At 40.9% G+C, this 20,518-nt stretch overlaps 1 protein-coding gene across 3 annotated transcripts in view; it reads right to left on the bottom strand.

Annotated features, from left to right (window-relative positions):
• Window positions 1–20,518, bottom strand: part of RNF220 (ring finger protein 220) — a 335,380-nt gene that overhangs the window by 77,974 nt on the left and 236,888 nt on the right. For all 3 annotated transcript variants that reach the window (XM_070941405.1, XM_070941407.1, XM_070941406.1), the window contains one exon: window positions 3,315–3,410. In XM_070941405.1, coding sequence (XP_070797506.1) covers window positions 3,315–3,410 — 96 coding nt within the window. The remainder of the gene's footprint in view (window positions 1–3,314; window positions 3,411–20,518) is intronic.

The raw sequence follows: 20,518 nt of genomic DNA on the forward strand, positions 1-20,518 counted from the left end.
ACAAAGGATGTAATTGGGCTATACATTTACATCCTGAAACTGGAATGTAATTGGCTCCTCCCTCATCTCAACTATGTACAATTTAGCTTAGAGAAAAAGGATGAAATCTGATTTTTAATGGATTTTTTTCTTCAAGTAAATTGTACTCTCATCATGCATTTTCCTTCTACTTACTGTCCAATACTCCTCCTTCCCTGGTTTGGAATATTATAACCTGACTCAGTGTAATGCTTAGCATTCTCATTTCAAATTTATTACAGTGAGAGATAGGAGTGCTCCATATTTTCTACAACCTGACCTAAATTGATTTCTTGTGTTAGAGAAATAGATGCAAAGAATTTTTTAACTGGAACAGGGTTTTTTTTTTTCGTTTTGGAAAAAATGTCATGTCATTAATCCTATTCAAATTCATAAGCATGTGAAGAAAAGATATGGAATAAAAATACCATTTTCAAAAGCAATGCTGTTTCCCTAGTGTGAGTAAAATGTTCAACTGAACTAAGGAATTTTAAGTGACAATGTTGGGCATAAAGAGGAGCCACTAATTATTTTTTCAGGAAAGCAACACAAAACATCATATTTAACCCATCCCCAGCCTACTGTGAAGACATATCTTCTTGCTGTGTGTCTATAGCAGTGTTTTCTCAATTCTGCCAGCATAAGCCATGCCAAGTAGTCTGTCTGCTTTATTTCATTTCATTCTCTCATGACACTTGTTAATTTTGAATACTAGAATGAAACTGGGAAAAGTTCTACAAGTGATGGAAAGAACAGTGAAAAAAAAGTGATTCCTCCCCAACACACACACTGGGGTGAAGCTGACAAACGTTTTACAGTTTCTCCTTCTAGCTCAAGTGATACCAAGAATTGTAAAAAAGTAGTTTTTCTCATTTCCCAGTGCCCTGGAGAAATGCTCAACAAGAGCAAGCAATTCCTGTTTTGCAGTTGGACAAGATGATCTCTAAGGCTCTTCCAGCAATATTATTCAATGATTGTTGGATTTTGTTCATGCAAACAGAAACCATGTATTCTTAGAATCAACTCTTTTCAGAAAAGAAAGTGATTGGTTCTTGCTTCCCAGGAATGGGTGGGAAATAAACAGAAGCATGGGATGTGATAACTGTCATACAGGTCAGCCAAAGTTTGAAATCCATATGACATATGGTTTGATTTCCAGGCAATATTACAAGAATCAAGCAGTTTAAGGTTGCCAGGTGAAATTGCCCCTAGCTGAATTCTGCTTTTCATTTTACTAGAACAAATAAGTACATGGTACAAAATTTAAGATGAATTTCTTAAATTAATTTTCTTGGATTTTAAAGTACATGTGTAAATTGTAAAATCTTTAGATTTAATTTTTTTCTGTTTTTTCAAATGATTAAAATTAAAGCCACTGAATAGCAAATAGTACTAAAAAGCCTAATTTCCTAATCAGTCTAAAATATTCTGTAATCAACTTTCCTACTTCATAATTTTGTTGCTCCTGAACATTCAATTATAAAACCAGGTTATATTAGTATCGAAATATATTGAAATGCATAGCTTTATCATAACTTCTACTATGGTAACATTCAAAATTCAGATTGTCTATATGAGATTTCTAGTATCTTCTGAAAAGTAGCACATTGTTTGGGTATTTCTTTTACTTGATTCTTTTTAACTGGTATATTTTTACCCCTGGATAGGCTTGTGGTTAACCATTCCGAGTCACTGTGATTCAAAAGGTATACAAGCTAAAGTAATATATAAGTAAAATTTTAATGATACAAATGCTAATAGCGATCTACATTTAAGCCACAAAGTTGATTAGTTCAAGCTTTTATGATATCTTCTTATAGAATTATTCTGTAAGAAATGTTTCTTTACTAATCTCTTCCTATTATACAGTATTTTCATAGGAAGCATAAATGTCACAAAAAAATGGCAATGTACCATTAGTAATACTTCAGTTTACACACACACAAGGCATTTCATGGAAAGTTCAGCCCATGGAATCAAAGGAAGATTTATTATACAGTGTCTTTTTAATTAACCCTCAGCTGGATTTATGTTTGACTATTTTCCCAGATGAATTCATGTAACAATTATACATTGGTTTTTTAATTAATCAGATCTGAATTTCCAGAATAAAAATAATTTGAAAGAAAAAAAGAAGAAAATAAATATCCTAGAGTTTGTATAAGAATTTCTTGATATGTATAAATGAATTCTGTTACAAATATTTATCACATTCTATAAGATTATATAGTGTTGACTGGTTTTTGAAAGAATGAACTAAATACATGTTGAAAAAAATTGATTGTGAAATATGAAATATAATACAGACTATGTAAACAATGTATCTGCTTATGACAATACTGAAGCTACTATTATGGCTAATACACATAAATTAGTTATACAATATCCAGAGGGAGTATCCTATTAGTAGAGTTAATTAGAATAACTATGCATTTTATTTTCCAATTAGGATGTAGCCCCCTTACGAAGCAGTATATAAGTCTAAGTACTATTGCTATTTATCTATAAAATTCATCACTACCTTATATTTGAAGTTCATTAAAAAAAAGTTACTAGTAGAATGTTATATGTAATTAAGATGTTCATTTGGACAATGAGTTTTGTTGGCTTTGGACAGTAAAAACAAGAACCCATTGTACCAGTGCTTCTCAACCTGGGCAGCTTGAAGATGGATAGACTTCCAATTCCCAGAATTCCCCAGCCAGCCAATTCTGGGAGTTGAAGTCCACCCATCTTCAAGCTGCCCAGGTTGAGAAACACTGCATTACAACATAAAGTGCTTTGACACTGTAATGAGCAACTGTTAAAAATACTGCTGAACATTAAGAAAACAAATTTTTGTTTGCTTAAAACAGTTGCATTATATGCTTCTTTCAGAATGGAGCCTTAAAGTTAATTATTTCTTTTTGGTCATTTGGAGCAATTTATTGGGCCGTTTCTTTATATCCAATTGAAAAATAATATCTGTGCAATATTGTACTGTTAGGCTATAATATCATCACACACAAATAATCTCATACTTAATAATCCTCTTTCTCAACCACTACTATGACATAAAGCAATAAAAATAAATAAAAAGTGGATATAATCCTCTCAACGAAACTTGCAATACTGTTGTATTATAGTATTGTTTAGTCAAGGTTTCAAAGATAAAGAAACCTATGTATCAAACAGCAATTATCTGAATTTACATATTACATACAAAGCCTAACATCATTCCCTGAAAGATCTGTTAGTGCCATTTAGTAGCTCCTGGCTTTCAGTCATCAGCTGACTCCTCCTGGTATCATTCTCACCTGGTATCTGTCAGAGTGATGAATATCATCTGAGGAATGGGGTGATGCTGTTGGAGAATCTCCTTCCCGCTTGATAGAGGCTGACAACAAAATCGACTGCAGGAAAAGAAGGGAAAAGGGAAAGTAGTTAGGAATGCAGAGGGGAAATGGAGCAGGTGATGTGATATACAATAGCAATAATTAAGAAAGCTATGATTAAGTCAACTATGGGTTAGTGTGTCATGTAAACCCAGCCTATCATCCTTAGTTCTTTTTTGTAATAGTTTGCATAAACTTTTATTGACAGAATTATAAGAATGGATCATGCCCTTTTTTTTTTAATTCTTCAAGCAAGTTTTCTGGTCTGTATTATTTGTAGGGACTGTTTGTGTTCAGGGTAGACATTTTTATAGTATTTAACTCTTTAAAATAGGAGCCCATATCCAAAGAAGAACAACAACTAAAACAATGAGACAGAGATCATCAATGGCAGTTCCATGGTAAAATGGCTACATTTTTATCCACTGTAGTTTAAGAATACTAGCAAGAAATTCAAACAGGTACAAACAAACTCATTTTTTCCTCACATGAATGAAAATTCCTTAGCAAATGTATTCAAATAATATAAATACAATGAATAGGCAGAACAAGAACTGCTACAAATTATTTCAGAAATGACAATGTTACATAGTTATAGGATCTCTCATTAATATTCTGAAATCTCCCAGATATTAGGAAATTTCTCTTATTTTTACAGCAGATTAAGAAAGTGAAAGAGTTAGCAATTTAATGGTATTTGTGAAAGTTATCAGTGCCTTGTAGACTTCAGGGCAGGTAAATATAAATTCTTTCTACTACAGTACAAAGTTTTATGAGAAATGACAATATTTTGACTATACAGTAGTCCTCAACTTAGGATGGTCATTTAATGACAGTTCAAAGTTACAATGGACTTTTTAAAAGCAACCTATGTTACAGGTGCTGCCCCTCTCCTGTGGGCATGTGACTACATTTTAGGTGCTTGGCAACTGGCTCACATATATGACTGGTTGCCCTATGCCATTGTCACCTGATGGTGATTTGCAATTTTTTTGCCAGTTTCCAGCAAAAGCCATCCATTCTGAATAACTGTGATGCTCACTTTATAACCATTGTAAAAATGGTCACAAAATCAACTCTGGCCATGTGTGCCTTGATATTGTCTATGACCACAACCAGTTATAACCAAAATCTGGGCTCTGTTGTGGATTGGAAGTTGAGGAGTACCTGTAGTTTAAAGAAATATATTCAATGAAAGTAAACAATATTGTTAAGATCATCTCAGAAATAGTAGCTATATCCACATGAACTGGTAACCCATATGTCAAAATGAATACAAGGTCACAAATTATTAAATATAATATGATAATAATACCAGTTTTATTTTATACACATACAGTATACAGTATATTTATTAGGTGTGATGAAAAACCATGTCCACGTGTGATGATTCAATTTAACTGATTTATTGCTAAAAGCCTATACAAAGGATCTTAACTAGCAGTTAGCACCTAGTTAGAGTTCGATAAGGGCCCACAGCATTCAATGGGGTTGGAGGTTTGAGTCCCTGGACAAAAAGCCAGATACAAATGTAGCAGAGGTGGGTTTCAGCAGGTTCTGACCAGTTCTGGAGAACCGGTGGTGGAAATTTTGAGTAGTTCGGAGAACCGGTAAATACCACCTCAGACTGGCCCCATCTATTCTCTGCCTCCCGAGGAAATGGGGATTTTGCAGTAACCTTCCCCTGGATTGGGGAGGGAATGAAGATTTTACAGTATCTTTCCCCTGCCATGCCCACGAAGCCACACCCATAGAACCGATAGTAAAAAAAAAAAATGAAACCCACCACTGAAATGTAGCAGATAAATAATTCTAAAGTAATCCCAAACTCAACTAACTCATTATGTATACTCAGCATATGCATGTACTCAATAATGCATAGTTAAAGGTTTCTTTGTGTTGAATTGAACTCCCACCACCTGGTCACATAAAAATACTTCAATACAAAATTTTGGTTGAATTCATGGTAGCTGAAAGGATTATCGCTAGAGATAAAATGAGGGAGGGTCTAGTTTACAGAAAATGTTGTTTTGCCTCAAAGTTTCACATTATTATTATTTGTTAAGAAAACGTATATGGCCTCCCAACACACTCAGTCACTCCAAGCAGCTTACAGAAATAATACTCTAAATAGAAAATCCAATAAATCCCCACCCAAATTTATTTTCCTAAATTTGACATATTGTCATTGCTGAAAATGGGCTTGGCACATTCTTATGATAATAGGTATAAAATGCATATTAAACAAATTAGAGGAAAATTATCATTTAGGGAGCAAATGCTGTACTCGAATCTGTAGAATTAGAATAACCTGCAGCTTTTAAGCTGCATGCGCCTCTTCTGCTATATTGCCATTTCATGCTATTGAAATTTAGTTTCAAAATGACAAAATTTCAGGAGCTTATTTCAAGTAGTTTGGCAGAGGGGAGTACCCTAATATCCTCCCCAGAAAAAAAAATTGATCAGTTCTGCCCTTTCCAATGACATTATAGTATTACTGAGTAGCTTCTTGCAGCCCTTTGGAAGGTCAAAGGGTTGAATGTCAACCAGTGACCCTTCAAATTTTCCCATCCTTACTTTATAAAATTACATGTTGTAGACAATCCTTTGCCTTATTTTTTATCAGAAGGAACTGCCACACTACAAATATTATTTCAACAAATCCTGTTCCCTGTATATTAATGGGCTGCATCAGTATTCTGAGATCTACAGGACTATTGGTTGCATTATAACTCCCTTTTTCTTCTTGTAGTAACCTGATAGAAAGTGTTAAAGATACCTGAGCTTTCAATTTGCTTCAGTGAAGATATAAAAATATGAAAGTCAAGCTTTCAGCTCTATTTTCTATCTGCACAGCTTCTCAGAACCTCCATCAAATTCCAACAGCCAGTTTGCTGGCTCCCCATCCATCCATGCAACTAGTTCTAATTCAATATGATTATGTGAAAAATGGCTATACTAGCTATGGAGACAGTAAATTAAACATTATGTATTACTTTTTATCATGTGGTCCCAAGAAGAATGCTAGCCCCATTTATTTTACAAACCTCCAAAGCGCCATGACGACGACCTCTGGGAAAAATGCAAGGCTAAACTAATCCCAAAGATGTCAATCTTAGACCTTCTACATACACGCTCTGTTAAGATGAATAAACCACCCCTTAAAATTGTAACACACAGCTATATTCTAAATACCTCTGCAGCGTGTTAAACACCATATCAGTGAATTGAGCTCTTGCTATCGCATCAAACTAAACTTCCACTAAGATGGAGAAAAAGCGTCTCCATTTAGGCAATGTCAGAAGAATTTACAAGGTTATAGGGGGAATTGGGAAGGGGGAAAGAGCAGTAGCAGAAATTTTAGGGTTGTACATCCTCAATTTTCAGTGCCAATTGTTCACAGTATTTGCATCTAATTGTTGGGTGTGGATTGGATTCACACAAGAGTATTAATTTCAACTCAAATGGATCAATTTAGGACATATTTTTAACTGTGAGAGGACATTAAGTTAGGAAAAGATAGATATGGAGTCAACACCAAGTTGCAGATCTAAAAATACTGTCTGTCTTTAAGGCACTTTTTCTGAATTCAACATCAAAGGATATGAGAATCTGATTCTCTATCCTGCCCTATCAGCCTTACCAAGTGGACCAGAAATGCAACTAGATAAGCAAATTCTACTTAATTGTAGGACTAAAGTAACAGAATCTTGCAAGTTTGAAAGTACAATTCTCCCTCTATCTCATTTACCTGCCTGAAAAATTAGGGAGTATTTTCTTGACCCACCCACTCGCCAGCTGAGAATTATGCTGTCTCTCATCTGACTATTCCCTATATAGTGTCTTTGGGGCCAGTCTCCCACAGTCATTCCCACATACCATTACATCATGCTCCTCTTCAGACTCATTTCCCCCTCCTGAATTTCCAGGAAAAACAAAATGTGAGTGTAAAAACCAAACGTACCTATGCCACTCCCCTTCTGCTGGTAACTGTCTGAGATCACACGAGGCATCCTGTAAATCAGCTAGAAGTAACAGTCATCCCTCTGAGAATCAGACTCACCCCTCCCCTCCACCTACCTGATGTGGAATGAGTCATTTCTAGTGGTTGGATTCTATCGATTCAAACGAACCGTTAGCTCTGACTTTCAGCCGTGAGCAAGCTGGTTCTCTATTTCTTTGAAGTGAGCCTGTCCGCCTACCCCTGTGTTATACTCACCTATATTTCTGCTTCCAAAGCCAGCTGATGGAGGCGGCAGAGTGAATTGCTGCTCCTCAGCTGTTTTCCTTGCTCTCAGCAATGTGAAAGTTCAATTTTCTGCAAACTACGCATGCGCACTCGCTCAGCAAACCGGTTGTTAAACTGGTAGGATCCCACCACTGGTCATTTCCCATCCCCTTGCTTGGTATCTTGCTATGCCTAAAGTACCTCCACCCCACAGAAAAAATCCTGTTCATCTTGGCCAGCACCTAACTCCTGCAAGGTTAGTAGTTGTCGAGGACAGGATTTGTTAGGATATTGGTTGTGAAAACAGTGCACCAACTACAGTGCATACACATCTCTTGCTGCCTTCCATGATCTCTCTGACTCTGGGCAGCAGTTTTAATGTATCAAGTATTCAACCCATTTCCCTCTGCATTCAGACCTAGCACAGTTTCCAACCTGTACACCCCCTGCCCGTTTACAAGTGTGGGAGAGTGCTGTCTGTGAACACAAAATGCAGTGTGTGTGTGTGTGTGTGTGTGTGTGTGTGTGTGTGTATGTATGCGCTTCTCTCACTAGCAAAGTTCAACTGAATATAAGGCGAACCTTCACTGATGCTGGCAATTACAAACAAAATCACTCTTTTTGTTTAATCATTGGAAAGAGCCAATAAATTTAAAGTCTTGTTTCTTGGAAGGTCTCTGCAGAAATCAGAAATTTTGTAAAAACCCACACCCAATCCCATTCTACAATTCTAGCATTCTCTTGTCTGTGTGCATCTGCTGCTTTTTCATTTGTGGTTTCTGCTAGTTTTAGCTGTTTTTTTTTTTAGGATTTGGGCTGTTTATCTCTTATGTAGGAATTCTGTAGTGCAAGGAATGGTGTTTTCTTCACTGGTTGTTGGTAAGAGCTCTGGATGGAATCTGTAAATTGCCTGGGGTCAAGGGACATACTGATAGATGAATATGCTGCACTGTAAGCAAATTCAGCAAGAATGTGACATCGGTCCAGTTGCCATGCTGATATGAAACACAGAATCTTATATATTGCTGCAAAAGCTGGTTTAATTTTCTCAAATTCACTATTGGTCTCCAGATGATGTGAGGAAGACAAATACATTTTAATATTTAATAAGTGCAAGATAGTCTTCCAAAATTTGGAAGTGAACTGACTTCCTTGGCCAGTTGATCAAGGAACTCTATGTCCAAAAATGAACAAATCTCATTGAATTCACTACTACTAGTATGCTAGTATATCCCTGCACTGGAGGAAGATGATTTAGGTGATGAAATCTAGAGAAATAGTCTCTCAGGGTAATAGGATCTCTAGAGGCTGCAATAACCCAGATAACTTAAGAGTTTAGCTTTGCTCTATGACAGACATGACAAAGGGAAAAAATTCTTCATGATGGCATGGATGTGAGGCTACCAAATTCACTAAAAAGTCTATGTTGGGTTTTAAATACCTTCCTGGTTCCCACTGTTTTGTGGTCATAACACAGCTATAATAGCTCCTTCTTAGGGGAAAAGGGACTTATAAATGACTATTGTGCAACACCTGCCTTCCCTCTACTATGAAAGGTGCAACAGTATCTTGTTGAGCTCTCTGGAAGTCACCATCCAAGCCCTGGCATATGCATCAGGCTGTTGGTGTGTCTTAATTTGATCAAATAGATCAACTTGATTTTCTATTTCCAGCTTTTCATGTTCTGATTTACGGTGCAACTCAAAGTTGCATGGCTGGAGTATTGTTGCATTTGTGGTGGATGGTACAAGATATAAAAATCAAAGCAGAAGAAAAATTATGCCCACCACATTTGTCCATGGGTGAGAGATTGAGTATTCTGCAAAACCTATACACTCTTATGGTCTATATGAACTTTTATAAGGTGGATTATTCCTTCCAGTTTATGTCTCCATTGTTGAAAGGCGTTTTTATTGCCAGCATCTCTTTAGTGAAAATGTAATAGTTCCTTTCTATTGGGAAGATCATTCTAAGTAAAAGGCAGATGGTAATACCTCTGTCCACGCTTCCTTTTCTGGAGCATGAATGCTCCTATGGCCATATTTGAAGTGTCTGCACCACAAAGGGGAGGGGGGAGTTGTAGAAGAGGGCTAAGAAGCAAAGACCATTTTAACTCTTAAAATGCCATTGCTCTTGGGTTAACCAGAGAATCACTGACCCTTTCTTAGGAAGTGAGACAGCAGTTTTACATGGTCAGCAAAATTAGGGATGAGTTAGAAAAGCACTGCACGTTTTTCACATTATTGGAGGTGGAGGGGAGTGTGTGGGGGAGAGTAATAGAATAGACCAGTGATGGCAAACCTATGGCACGTGTGCTGGAAGTGGCACGCAGAGCCATCTCTCTGGGCATGCGAGCTGTCACCCGTTGCTCTTCTGGGTCCCGGGGTGCCAGCCAGCTGGTCTTCATATGGCAGGAGTGCTGGAAACCAGGTGCACATGTGCACGCCGGGTGGCTGCTCTTCCGGTTTCTGGCATGCGCATGCGCACCATCCATCTGGTCTTCCGCTTTTTAGCACACATGCGTGCATGAAGACCAACTGGCCGTTACACATGCGCACGCCAGAAATCAGAAGATCATCTTCCAGGCGCATGCATGCGCATCGGGCGGCTGCTCTTCTGGTTTCTGGCACACACACACGTGCGTGCACACGCTCCCGTTTTGGCACTTGGTGCCGAAAAGGTTTGCCAACACTGAAATAGACTTTATCTTTGCTGGATCCATCTGTATACCTTCTGTGGAGATTGTGTATCCCAAATAGTTTAATTTAAGCAGATCAAATGGTTATTTTTCTAATTTGGCAAAGAGCTTGTTTTCCCATAACATCTGCAATATATTTCTGACAGGTGGCATGCAAGAAGGAATATTCGCAATATATTAATAAGCCAATAAAAACTAGTATGTCATCTAAGTATACTATCATACACTAATCTATAATTTCTGAAAATATATAGTTCATGAATCTAGGAAAAAACAGCTGTGCAATTAACAGGTGGAAAGTTTGTGTATTTACAGTTGCTGCATCTTGTAACAAAGTCTGTTAAATACAAATCCTTACATTCTGATTAGGTTGTAAGGTCTTCTCAAGTCCAGTTTATTTACTTGTACTTTGAGAAAGTAAATGAAGAGAGAAGGCTCTGTTACATGTCTTAAAAAGTTTTTAAATTATACTTTTCAGAGAAAATTGTTTTCTTTATACTAACAGGAGAACAAAATTTTTAAAAGCCCTATTTTTTTTTCTTAAAAAAAAAAAAAAGACCAGGAAAGAAATTTCCAAAACTTAATTGATTCAAAAAGCCAGAGTAAGCAGGCATGCAGATATAGGGTTTGATTTCTGTGCTTGGCCAGACAAGGCATATAAAATTTAAATGGCAATGTTGAGAAAGACTACTTAGAAACTCTCTGAAAGAAATGGATCTTCAGTGGGTTTTTTTATTGTGCCTGAATTTCAAAGGTATAAGTCTAATTAATAAAACAGAAATATGAAATCTTACCGAGAAAAAAGCTGGGAAGGCCATGTATCAGAACTTAAGGCTATAGAAACATAATATCTGGTACCTATGAAATGACTTATGTCTGTTAATGTAAAAGACCAAACTGTAATTCACATTAAAGCTATGAAAAGATGATCCCCAATATCCAACAGGATTAAGAGAAATGATTGATGGTACATTGTCTTGAGAAAAATAGAAATCATAAACCATTTTAGAGATAGAGTTATGTTAAATCACAGCATGATCTTGTCATAATATCAAATCAGACTAAATGGGTCAACCTACAAGATACAACGCCTGCTAGTTTTTTGTTTTTTTAAAAAAAGAAGTTCCACTAAGGGGCCATCTTAGAAAAAGGAGGAGGGGAAAGTACATAAAAGTAATGTAAGTATATTGGTTGTTATGTGTGAAAAAACAAACAAACCATAAACAGACTTATGAAAGGCAGAAATATTAGATAAATACCCTTTTAAGGAGGAAGCCTATAATTTTTAGATAATTTTTCAAAAATTGAATATCATGTTGATTAAAACAGAAAACAATCCATTTTTGGAGATCTTTTGTGGCAAAACATATAAAGGCTGTATATTTGGTCTTGCAACATTAGACAGCAGGAGGTTTCCAAGTGACATCAATACTTGTTGGATTATAAAATGGAATTTAACAAATACAAATTCATCATATTGTTAACCGAAAGATACAATATGATTGTGGCCTGAAGTGAAAATGAATATAGAAGGGAATACAGCATAATCTGTCTTCACCCAGTTGATGGAAATCTGAAGATCAAAACTATTAGGACAGTGAAGGATAATCATAATGCCACAAGATCTGGGTGTTTATTGTTTTTCCTTTCCACTGAAATAGTTATCTGCATGATTCCTCAAAGTCAGAATAGGAGGTGGAGAAATGAGGGTCCAGCATTCAACCAGAAAGAACATCATAACTGTTCTTGTGGTGAGTAATGCCACAATTGACTAAATTAATCACTGTTGGTTTTGAAGCCAACAAATCTTCAAATTCTGTTTTCTTGGTTAACTGAAGTACTGACTATCCTTTAGGACATTGTCATATGAAGATATACGGTATGCCCCACTATTGAAAAGATGAGCAAATGGTTGTGAATTAATCCTCATGTATTCATCTTATTTCTCAACTAGTGAATTCTATATAAGGTATCATCCATCCTATTGTTAAGAGGCCTGCATCACTGAATGGCAAATCTTTGATAGGGACTGTCTTCATTGACAAGGCCAGAGAAGTGCAGCCATGCATGCCTCCTGAGGGAAAAAGCTCCAGCTATATTATTTTATGCACAGTCTGCAGCATGGCAGGATGTATTGATTTGTGGCTCAAATAAATGGCAAGCTTCTGCATAAAATATCTAAACCAAAAGATTCTTGCCCTCAAGTAAACGTTCAAAAACCATAGCCATCTTCTCCCATAGAAAAATACTAATAGTGAGCCATGGATGCATGGTGAGCTGAAAAGGAAAATTCCAGAGGTTTTCATTTTTCCTCATTCATTAGTGTGGAAGACATTTTAAGTCAGCCTATTCTTTGAAGAATCAACTAAAACAGAATTTGGGATAGTTAAACAAATATTGTTATTCAGCCCTGGACATATTCAGGAAATGTTCTGGATGTGTCAAAACACCTTTGGATACAGAAGTTGATGTCCCAATGCTGGATCAGGTAATGATGACAGTCCTGGTATACACTGGATATGAAATATAATATTCTGGATCTTAATGCATAATTGGCCATGAAATATCAGAAGTGACTAATAAGTTAGTGTAAATAGAAGCTACTAAATAGATTAAGGAAGCGAGTGTATAGTCACTGAAACAACTATAGAGGGAAATGAAAGTAGAAATTCCACACTGAAAACATAACTACTATCCAGATAATAGTCATTTAGCAAAGCAGGGAGATATCCAAGAAAGCAGTTGGCAATAAAAATTCTAAGACAGATATCTTCAACTATGAATGCCATATTGTCCCTACCGATATGAAAAAAAATGGGTTAATAACAAAGAGAACAGCATCATTTGCTACGATCTAGAATGCAGCATAGGAAGGAATCCCCATCTTGATGTCAAACCACTAGGGCATAAACATAAATTGCACCAATCAAGTGACTAAGTCTGGGTAAAACACTGAGACCAAGAGCCAATATGTGGTTGGTTCTCAGGAGAAATTCTTGCAAATCTTTTCAAATAAGGTAGGACCAAAATGCTGCTGAGGCTGAGATGCTTCTAAAATCAAATAATGCCATAAAGGTAGCAGTGTTAATAAAAAGAAAACTGATTATCCTGCAACTAACAACTGTAGCAGAATAGTTAATGTTTCATCTGGCCAGTACAAAAAGTGCAGGACCAGGGGTGAAATGCTCCCGGTTCGGACCAGATCACCTGATCCGGTAGCAATGCCGGCGGGTGGTTCGGAGAACCAGTAGCAAAAATCCCTGTAGCCCCCACCCCCCATACCCAGCTGAGCCGCATGATCATCAGAGGCTTTTTTTTTTTTTACTTTTAAAAGCAATTTTTCTACAACCTCTTTGGCCAAAAAAAAAAAAAAATGCTTTTAAAAGTAAAAAAAAAAAAAAAGCTTCTGATGATCGCGTGGCTCAGCTGGGATCATCAGAGGCTTTTCAAAGCATTTTTTTCTGCAACCTCTTAAGGTTGTAGAAAAAATGCTTTTAAAAGTAAAAAAAAAAAAGTTTGCCACGCCCACCCAGTCACATTACCCCCACCACCACCACGCCCACAGAACCGGTCGTAACAAATTTTAGATTTCACCCCTGTGCAGAACTTGATGCTGCATCACTGTGTGCATAAGAACTTGTGTTATATTTCTTCCTATGGAAACAGCAAAATATATCCCCCGTTAGTCTTTTTGAATACCATACCAGAGACAGAAGCAATATTCCTGGAGTCAGGATACTGCAGATTGTCATAGCCAGTTGGAATCAGAGTCCCTGATCTCAAGGGAAGAACTTGGTTATCTATTTGAAGCTTGTGATGTAGAGAGGCATCTGGGACAGAGAACAAATATGCTCTCACAGAAATCATAGAAATAGCTTTTAAAGCGCCCTCAAAGACTGAGGCATGAAAGAGGTGGAACAAAGTTCCATCATATTTGAGGCATGAAATTCTGGCAATGGATATTGAAGTCTTCACAAAGTTCTTTATCCAGATGAAAAGATATTCAAGATACCCATATACTGCAAATGTCTGAGGGTGGGAATTTGCTCCTAAAGCTGAAATAATTGCAAAGAGATTTAAGTTAAAGAAACATGTTAATAACAAGTCATGAAATAAGAACAGAGTGATGAAAAATATATACCTTTTCAGGATGAAAGAAAAAACATTTTAAGAGTGGGGGGGACCACACACAAGCAAATTCAGCATGAGAAAAAATACAATATTCTTTTTAGTGAGAATATTCCTCACTAAATACTGGTATGGCAGTAAAAGAAGAGATTGGTCGTTGCTTACCTGAACGACCCTTTTATACTCGACGTTCAGACACTCCTCATTCTGGGTTATGATCACTCCTATTTGCACAGCTGAGTGTCAATCAAATCCCTCTGGAGCTGCATCCTCCTCACTTCCTGCTTCCTCCTCAGACTTTTCACGAAGACAACTTGGCTCAATAGCAGCAGGATCGACCATTAGAAACTCCATCAGGTAGACACACAGGAAGCAGACAGCTACAGAGGGAGAAAAAGCAGACCTCCACCAAAGCCAGGCACGGCCAAGAAAGGGAGGGACGGAGTGTCTGAACGTCGAGTATAAAAGGGTCGTTCAGGTAAGCAACGACCATTTTCCTACTCGCCGTTCAGACACTCCTCATTCTGGGATATACCCAAGTTAGAAAGGAAGGGAGGGAATTAAGCCGTAGACTGGCCTTGTGGAGAGATTACAGCCTGTAATACCCTTCTGCCAAAGGCAGCATCTGCAGAAGCAAACTTATCCAGCCTATAGTGACTTACAAAGGATGAAAGGGAAGACCATGTGGCCGCCCGGCAAATATCATCTACCGAAGCCTGGGTAGCCCAAGCCGCAGAGGTTGCGGCGCTACGGGTAGAATGGGGCAATATACCACCCGGGACAGGGGCCTCTCTTAAGTCATATGCCTTAGAAATACAGGCTTTGAGCCACCTTCCTACTGTAGTTGAAGAAACCTTCTGACCCAGGGAAGAGGGAAGGAAGGACACCAACAGAGCCTCAGTCTTTCGAAAAGGGGCAGTCCTTTTAAGATATCTTCTCAATGCCCGTCTCACATCTAGAGTATGCCACCGCTTCTCAGCAGGATGACGCGGGTTCGGGCAAAAGTTAGGCAAAACGAGTTCTTGGGCTCGATGAAAACGAGTATTCACTTTAGGAACAAAAGCCGGGTCGAGGCGTAGAACAACCCGGTCAGGATAGAAGATGCAGAGATCACTTCTCATGGACAAGGCAGCAATTTCGGATACTCTGCGCGCCGAAGTTATTGCTAACAAAAAGGCCATCTTCAAAGACAAGTGGCGTAGACTGGACGAAGCGATGGGTTCGAACGGTGGACCCGTCAAGGCCTGCAACACCAAGGTAAGGTCCCAAGTGGGGTAGCGATGAATCGGCGGAGGCCGCAAATTTGAGACCCCTTGGAGGAAAGAACGGATCCTGGGGTCCTGAGACAAAGGAACACGAGATTCTCCTGACAGGACAGTGGCTAGAGCCGCCACCTGTCGGCGTAGAGTCGCGGGGGCCAAGCCCTTGGAGAAACCCGCATGCAGAAAACACAGAATGTCCGGAACAGAAGCAGTTGTGGGGTCTACGTGATGATCTCCGCACCATCTCGTGAAGGCAGTCCATGAGGCATTATAAATACGAATTGTTGAAGGCCTTCGAGCTGCCTGAATAATGGAGATAACATCGGCAGACAAATTGTCCTTAATGAGCTTTATGCGCTCAAATGCCACACGGCTAATCGAAGCCATTCTGGTTCCGGATGACGGATGGCTCCTTGAGTTAGTACTATCTTGTCGGGTGGAATCCTCCACGGTGGTTCGACTGATAAGTTCTTGAGATCGGCGAACCACTCTCGACGGGGCCAATACGGTGCAACTAGTAGAAGGTTCGCCCGTTCGTGAATGACCTTCCGCACTACCTTTGGGATGACAGGAAGGGGAGGGAAGGCATAAAGAAGGCCCCTGGGCCACTGACTCCGAAGAGCATCCAGCCCCTCCGCTGCTGGACATGGATAGCGGGAAAAGAATCTCGGCAATTGGGTGTTCTTTGCCGTCGCAAACAGGTCCACTAGGGGAAGGCCGAACCTCCTGGACAGGTCCTGGAACAAGCCGGGGTCCAGCCTCCACTCGGCATGATCTATTTGGTCTCTGCTGAGCCAATCTGCTTCTCGATTGAGAGTCCCCGAGATGTGTTCGGCTTTTATCGACGAGAGGTGGAGCTCTGCCCATGACAGAAGACGCTCCGTCTCCTGCATCAGTGCCCAGGAGCGGGTCCCCCCTTGTTTGTTGATATGGGCCTTGGTGGCCACATTGTCCGTTAGAATCAGAAGGTCCTGGCGATATACAAGGCGTTTGAAGTGTATCAGGGCGAGACGGACCGCTCTGAGCTCTAGCCAATTTATATTGTGCAGTTTTTCCGCCGATGACCAGGCACCTTGGGCTAGCTGACGGTCGAGGTGAGCCCCCCAGCCTCGCAGACTTGCGTCCGTGGTCAACACCATCCGAGCTGGTTCGAGAAAGGGAGAACCCTTGTTGAGGGCTGGAGATAGCCACCACCTCAGGGAAAGGCGAACTGGAGCTGGAACCTTTACCTTGAGAAGAGACTCCGCTCGACCTTGTCTCTGGTAAGGGAGTAGGAACCATTGGAGGCGACGAAGATGGAAACGTGCCCACGGAACAATGTCTAAGCAAGATATCAACTTCCCCAGAAGCTGGGAGAGAGACAGCAAGGTCACAGTCCGGTGTAGTAAGACTTGAGATGTCAGTTCCCGAATGCTGGCCTGTCTGTCGGGAGATAGGGAGACCACACACAGCGTCGAATCTATTGTTGCTCCGAGATGTAGGATACTCGATGTGGGAACAAGATGGCTTTTGGCAAGGTTCAAAGTGAACCCGTGGTTTTGAAGGGACTGAAGTACTAGCTCCCGGTCCTGGGTCGCCTGTTCGGGAGAAGACGACAGGATCAAAATGTCGTCGAGGTAGCACGCCAGACGAACAGGAATCTTTCTGAGCGACGCCGCTACTGCCGCTAGCAACTTTGTAAACGTCCTCGGAGCGGACGAAAGGCCAAAGGGCATCGCCCGATATTGAAAATGGTGGTCTCCAAACGCAAACCGGAGGAACTTCCTGTGCGACTGATGAATAGGGACGTGCAGGTACGCTTCCTTTAGATCTACAGATTGCATCAGATCTCCCGGACGAATGCAACCCAGCAGAGACTTGAGAGAATGCATCTTGAACCGACGGTACAAGATGTGTTGATTGAGACGTCGAAGGTTCAAAATGCCTCTCCAGTCGCCCGAGGATTTCGGCACCAGGAATAGTGTTGAATAAAAGCCGGTTTTGAGTTGATGCAATGGAACCTGTTCTATGGCCTGGATTTGCAACAAATGTTGGATTTCGAGCAACAGAAGAGACCGCTTCTCCGGCTGAAGTGGCCAAGGGCATTGAAGGTAAAAGTCCTGTGGCATGGTGGTGAATTCCAAACGTAACCCTTCGGTGACAGTTTGGACAATCCAGGCATCCGAGGTGGTAGACGGCCACAGGTGAGAGAATGCCTGGAGCCTGCCCCCGATTGGGACCAGAGGCGGTGAGTCACTTACCGCGCCTGGCAAAACGGCCCGCTGACTGTCTGAAAGGTCGCCTGAAGTTGGATTGTCGGCGACCGCGGTCACGAAAGGGCGCCCTGTCCGAAGTTGGTTGGTACTGAGACTGCGAAGATCTGTAGTAAGAGGCGCCCCCGGCGCCCTGCTCCTGTCGAAAGGGCTGTCGATTATAAGGTACATAGCGCCTGTCCTGACGTCGGAAGGACGTGGGTAACACCTTCTTCTTATCCCTATTCTCGACCAGCACAGAGTCCAGGGATGAGCCAAATAAGGCAGGGCCTTTGTACGGGGCAGCAGTCAAGCGCCACTTGGACTTGGCGTCAGCTCTCCAGTTACGGAGCCACAAGAGACGTCTTGAAGATACAGTCGAAGCTAAGGCCCTGGAAGCAAACTTAGCTGCGTCTAAGGACGCGTCAGCCGAATATTCAGCAGCTGCGACCAGTTTGGCCAGGTCCTGCTGTAGTCGTGCGTCCTCGGGGGGAAGCCTGTCCTTCAATTGACGCAACCACACCAGCGATGCCCGATTAAAGAATGATGAGGAGGTTGCAGCACGAATGGCCCAAGCCGCCGCTTGGTGTGTTTTGCGAAACCCCATTTCGGCTCGTTTGTCCTCAAACTTGAGACCATCCCCGGCCTCACCTACCAGGATGGAAGACGATGTAAGACTCGCCACCGGATCATCAATCAAAGGTAACTGCAGGAGGGCATCCAGCGCAGGGGCCGAGGCATAGAGCTTTCGATCAAATGAATTCGGACCCGACAACGAGGCGGGGCGGTCCCAAGGCTTTTGAACAACCTGGCAGAAAAGATCCGGACAGGGAACAAAGTCCTCATCAGGTTGAGGTAGATTGAACAGGTTACTGTTGGGACCAGATGGATTAGAAGAAGAGGAGCCCTGAAGAGGTGTGGAATCCATATTAGTGGCAGCTTTCGCCTTGCGTAGGAGAGAGCGAAACAATGAAGGCTTAAATAGACCTGGAAATGCCGGCTTGTCCTGAATCTCTTCTTCATCCTCCGACATCTCAAAATCTTCCAGGAAATCGTCCTCCCGGGCTGATTCAGGCACAAGGCTACAGTCAACAGATCTCTGCTGATGTTGTGCACCAGGGGGATGCATGGAAAAGGCCGAAGTGGTAGGGCACGTAGGAGCAGGGAAGGCACCAGAGGCTTGTTGCAACCCCATTTGATACATATGGGACATGGCCTGAGTAAAAAAGGACTGAAAATCCACAGGCTGAGGAACCCCTGGGCCCACTTCAGGGCGGAGGCCTGCTGCAGTGGGTGTAAAAGTAGCTTCAGGGCCTGGCCTAGAAGCTTGAGAAAAATGGCTTGCAAAACTAGAGGAGCGGGACCTAACACTGGCCCTTGACTGATTAGTCGCAGACATTGGAGCCTCCTGAGAGGTAGATGGGCCATCCTCCCTCAGACCACTGACCAACAATTCTACATTATGAGAGGCCGAGGGCTCACAGGTCACCTCATGGCTCAAGCCTTCAGGAATTGGTCCTTGACCAGGGTCCTGGGCCCGTTGCCTAGCCTTAGCAAACTGCTTTTCTAGTGCTTTATGCCTCCTTTGGGCATCTTTATCTGCTGTGGCAGATTTGGAGGACTTTGTCTGCTTGGAAGCCTTAGATTTCTTCCCCCTGAGCTGCCTAGGGGAAGGTACTGGGGAGGGAGAGAGACTCCTGTCCATATCAGAGGAAAGGGCACCTTCCTCCCTATCATCCATGATTAATCTCCCCAATGAATTATAAATTAATGAATGAATTAATTGTAAATAGAACTTATCAATTCTATATATATGATTGAATATTAGCAATATAATTGTAATATATATATCTATATGCTCTGTTATTATTATATTATTATTATTATTATTATTATTTTTTTTTTTATATATTTTAATTGTAATAAATGCAATAAATATGTACAAACACAACCAGTTTATCAATATAACAAGGCAACAGCCCCCCTTTTTTTTTTTTTTAAATAAAAATGTAAATTAATTTAAGCAAAGTGTACTTCCCTGAACTTTCAGGCACCCCTCTGCAGGCCGTTGTTAATTGCAGGTACGATCAGGACAGCGTCCCCACCTGCCAGCAAGCTAGCGACCCTGGAAACCAAAGCCCAGGTCGCTATGGCCCCGGAGATCCAAAAACGGAGCCGATGATCAGGGCTCAAAATGGCGGCCCGCGAGGGGAATTTCCAGAAGTCCTAAGCCAGGCGAAACACAGCGCCTGCGGCCGGACTGAAGCTGCAGCAAAAAAGCAGTCACAATATTCAAAGGCAGCTGATGAGTATGCCAGCCGGCAGGGACTCAAGCCGCTCGATCCAATGGCCACTAAGGCAAACCGGAGCCTCGCAAAGTGACTGGCAGCAAAATGGCGGCAATGGCTGCAAACGGCGGGAAAAACGTTAGAAATAAAGCGCCAGCCAAGCCAAGCCGCAAGCGGCGGCCGGAGCCCCGAACCGCCGCTACGCGCTTCAACCTTCTCCAAACGAAGGCAAAAGAAGCGCAGCACCTTTAAACAATAAATAACTAATATTTAGCCAATTCAGAAGGAAAT

This window comes from Pituophis catenifer, unplaced genomic scaffold, assembly GCF_029215685.1.
Source record: "Pituophis catenifer annectens isolate HBS135680 unplaced genomic scaffold, rPitCat1.0.hap2 SCAF_3, whole genome shotgun sequence".
NCBI lineage: Eukaryota > Metazoa > Chordata > Lepidosauria > Squamata > Colubridae > Pituophis > Pituophis catenifer.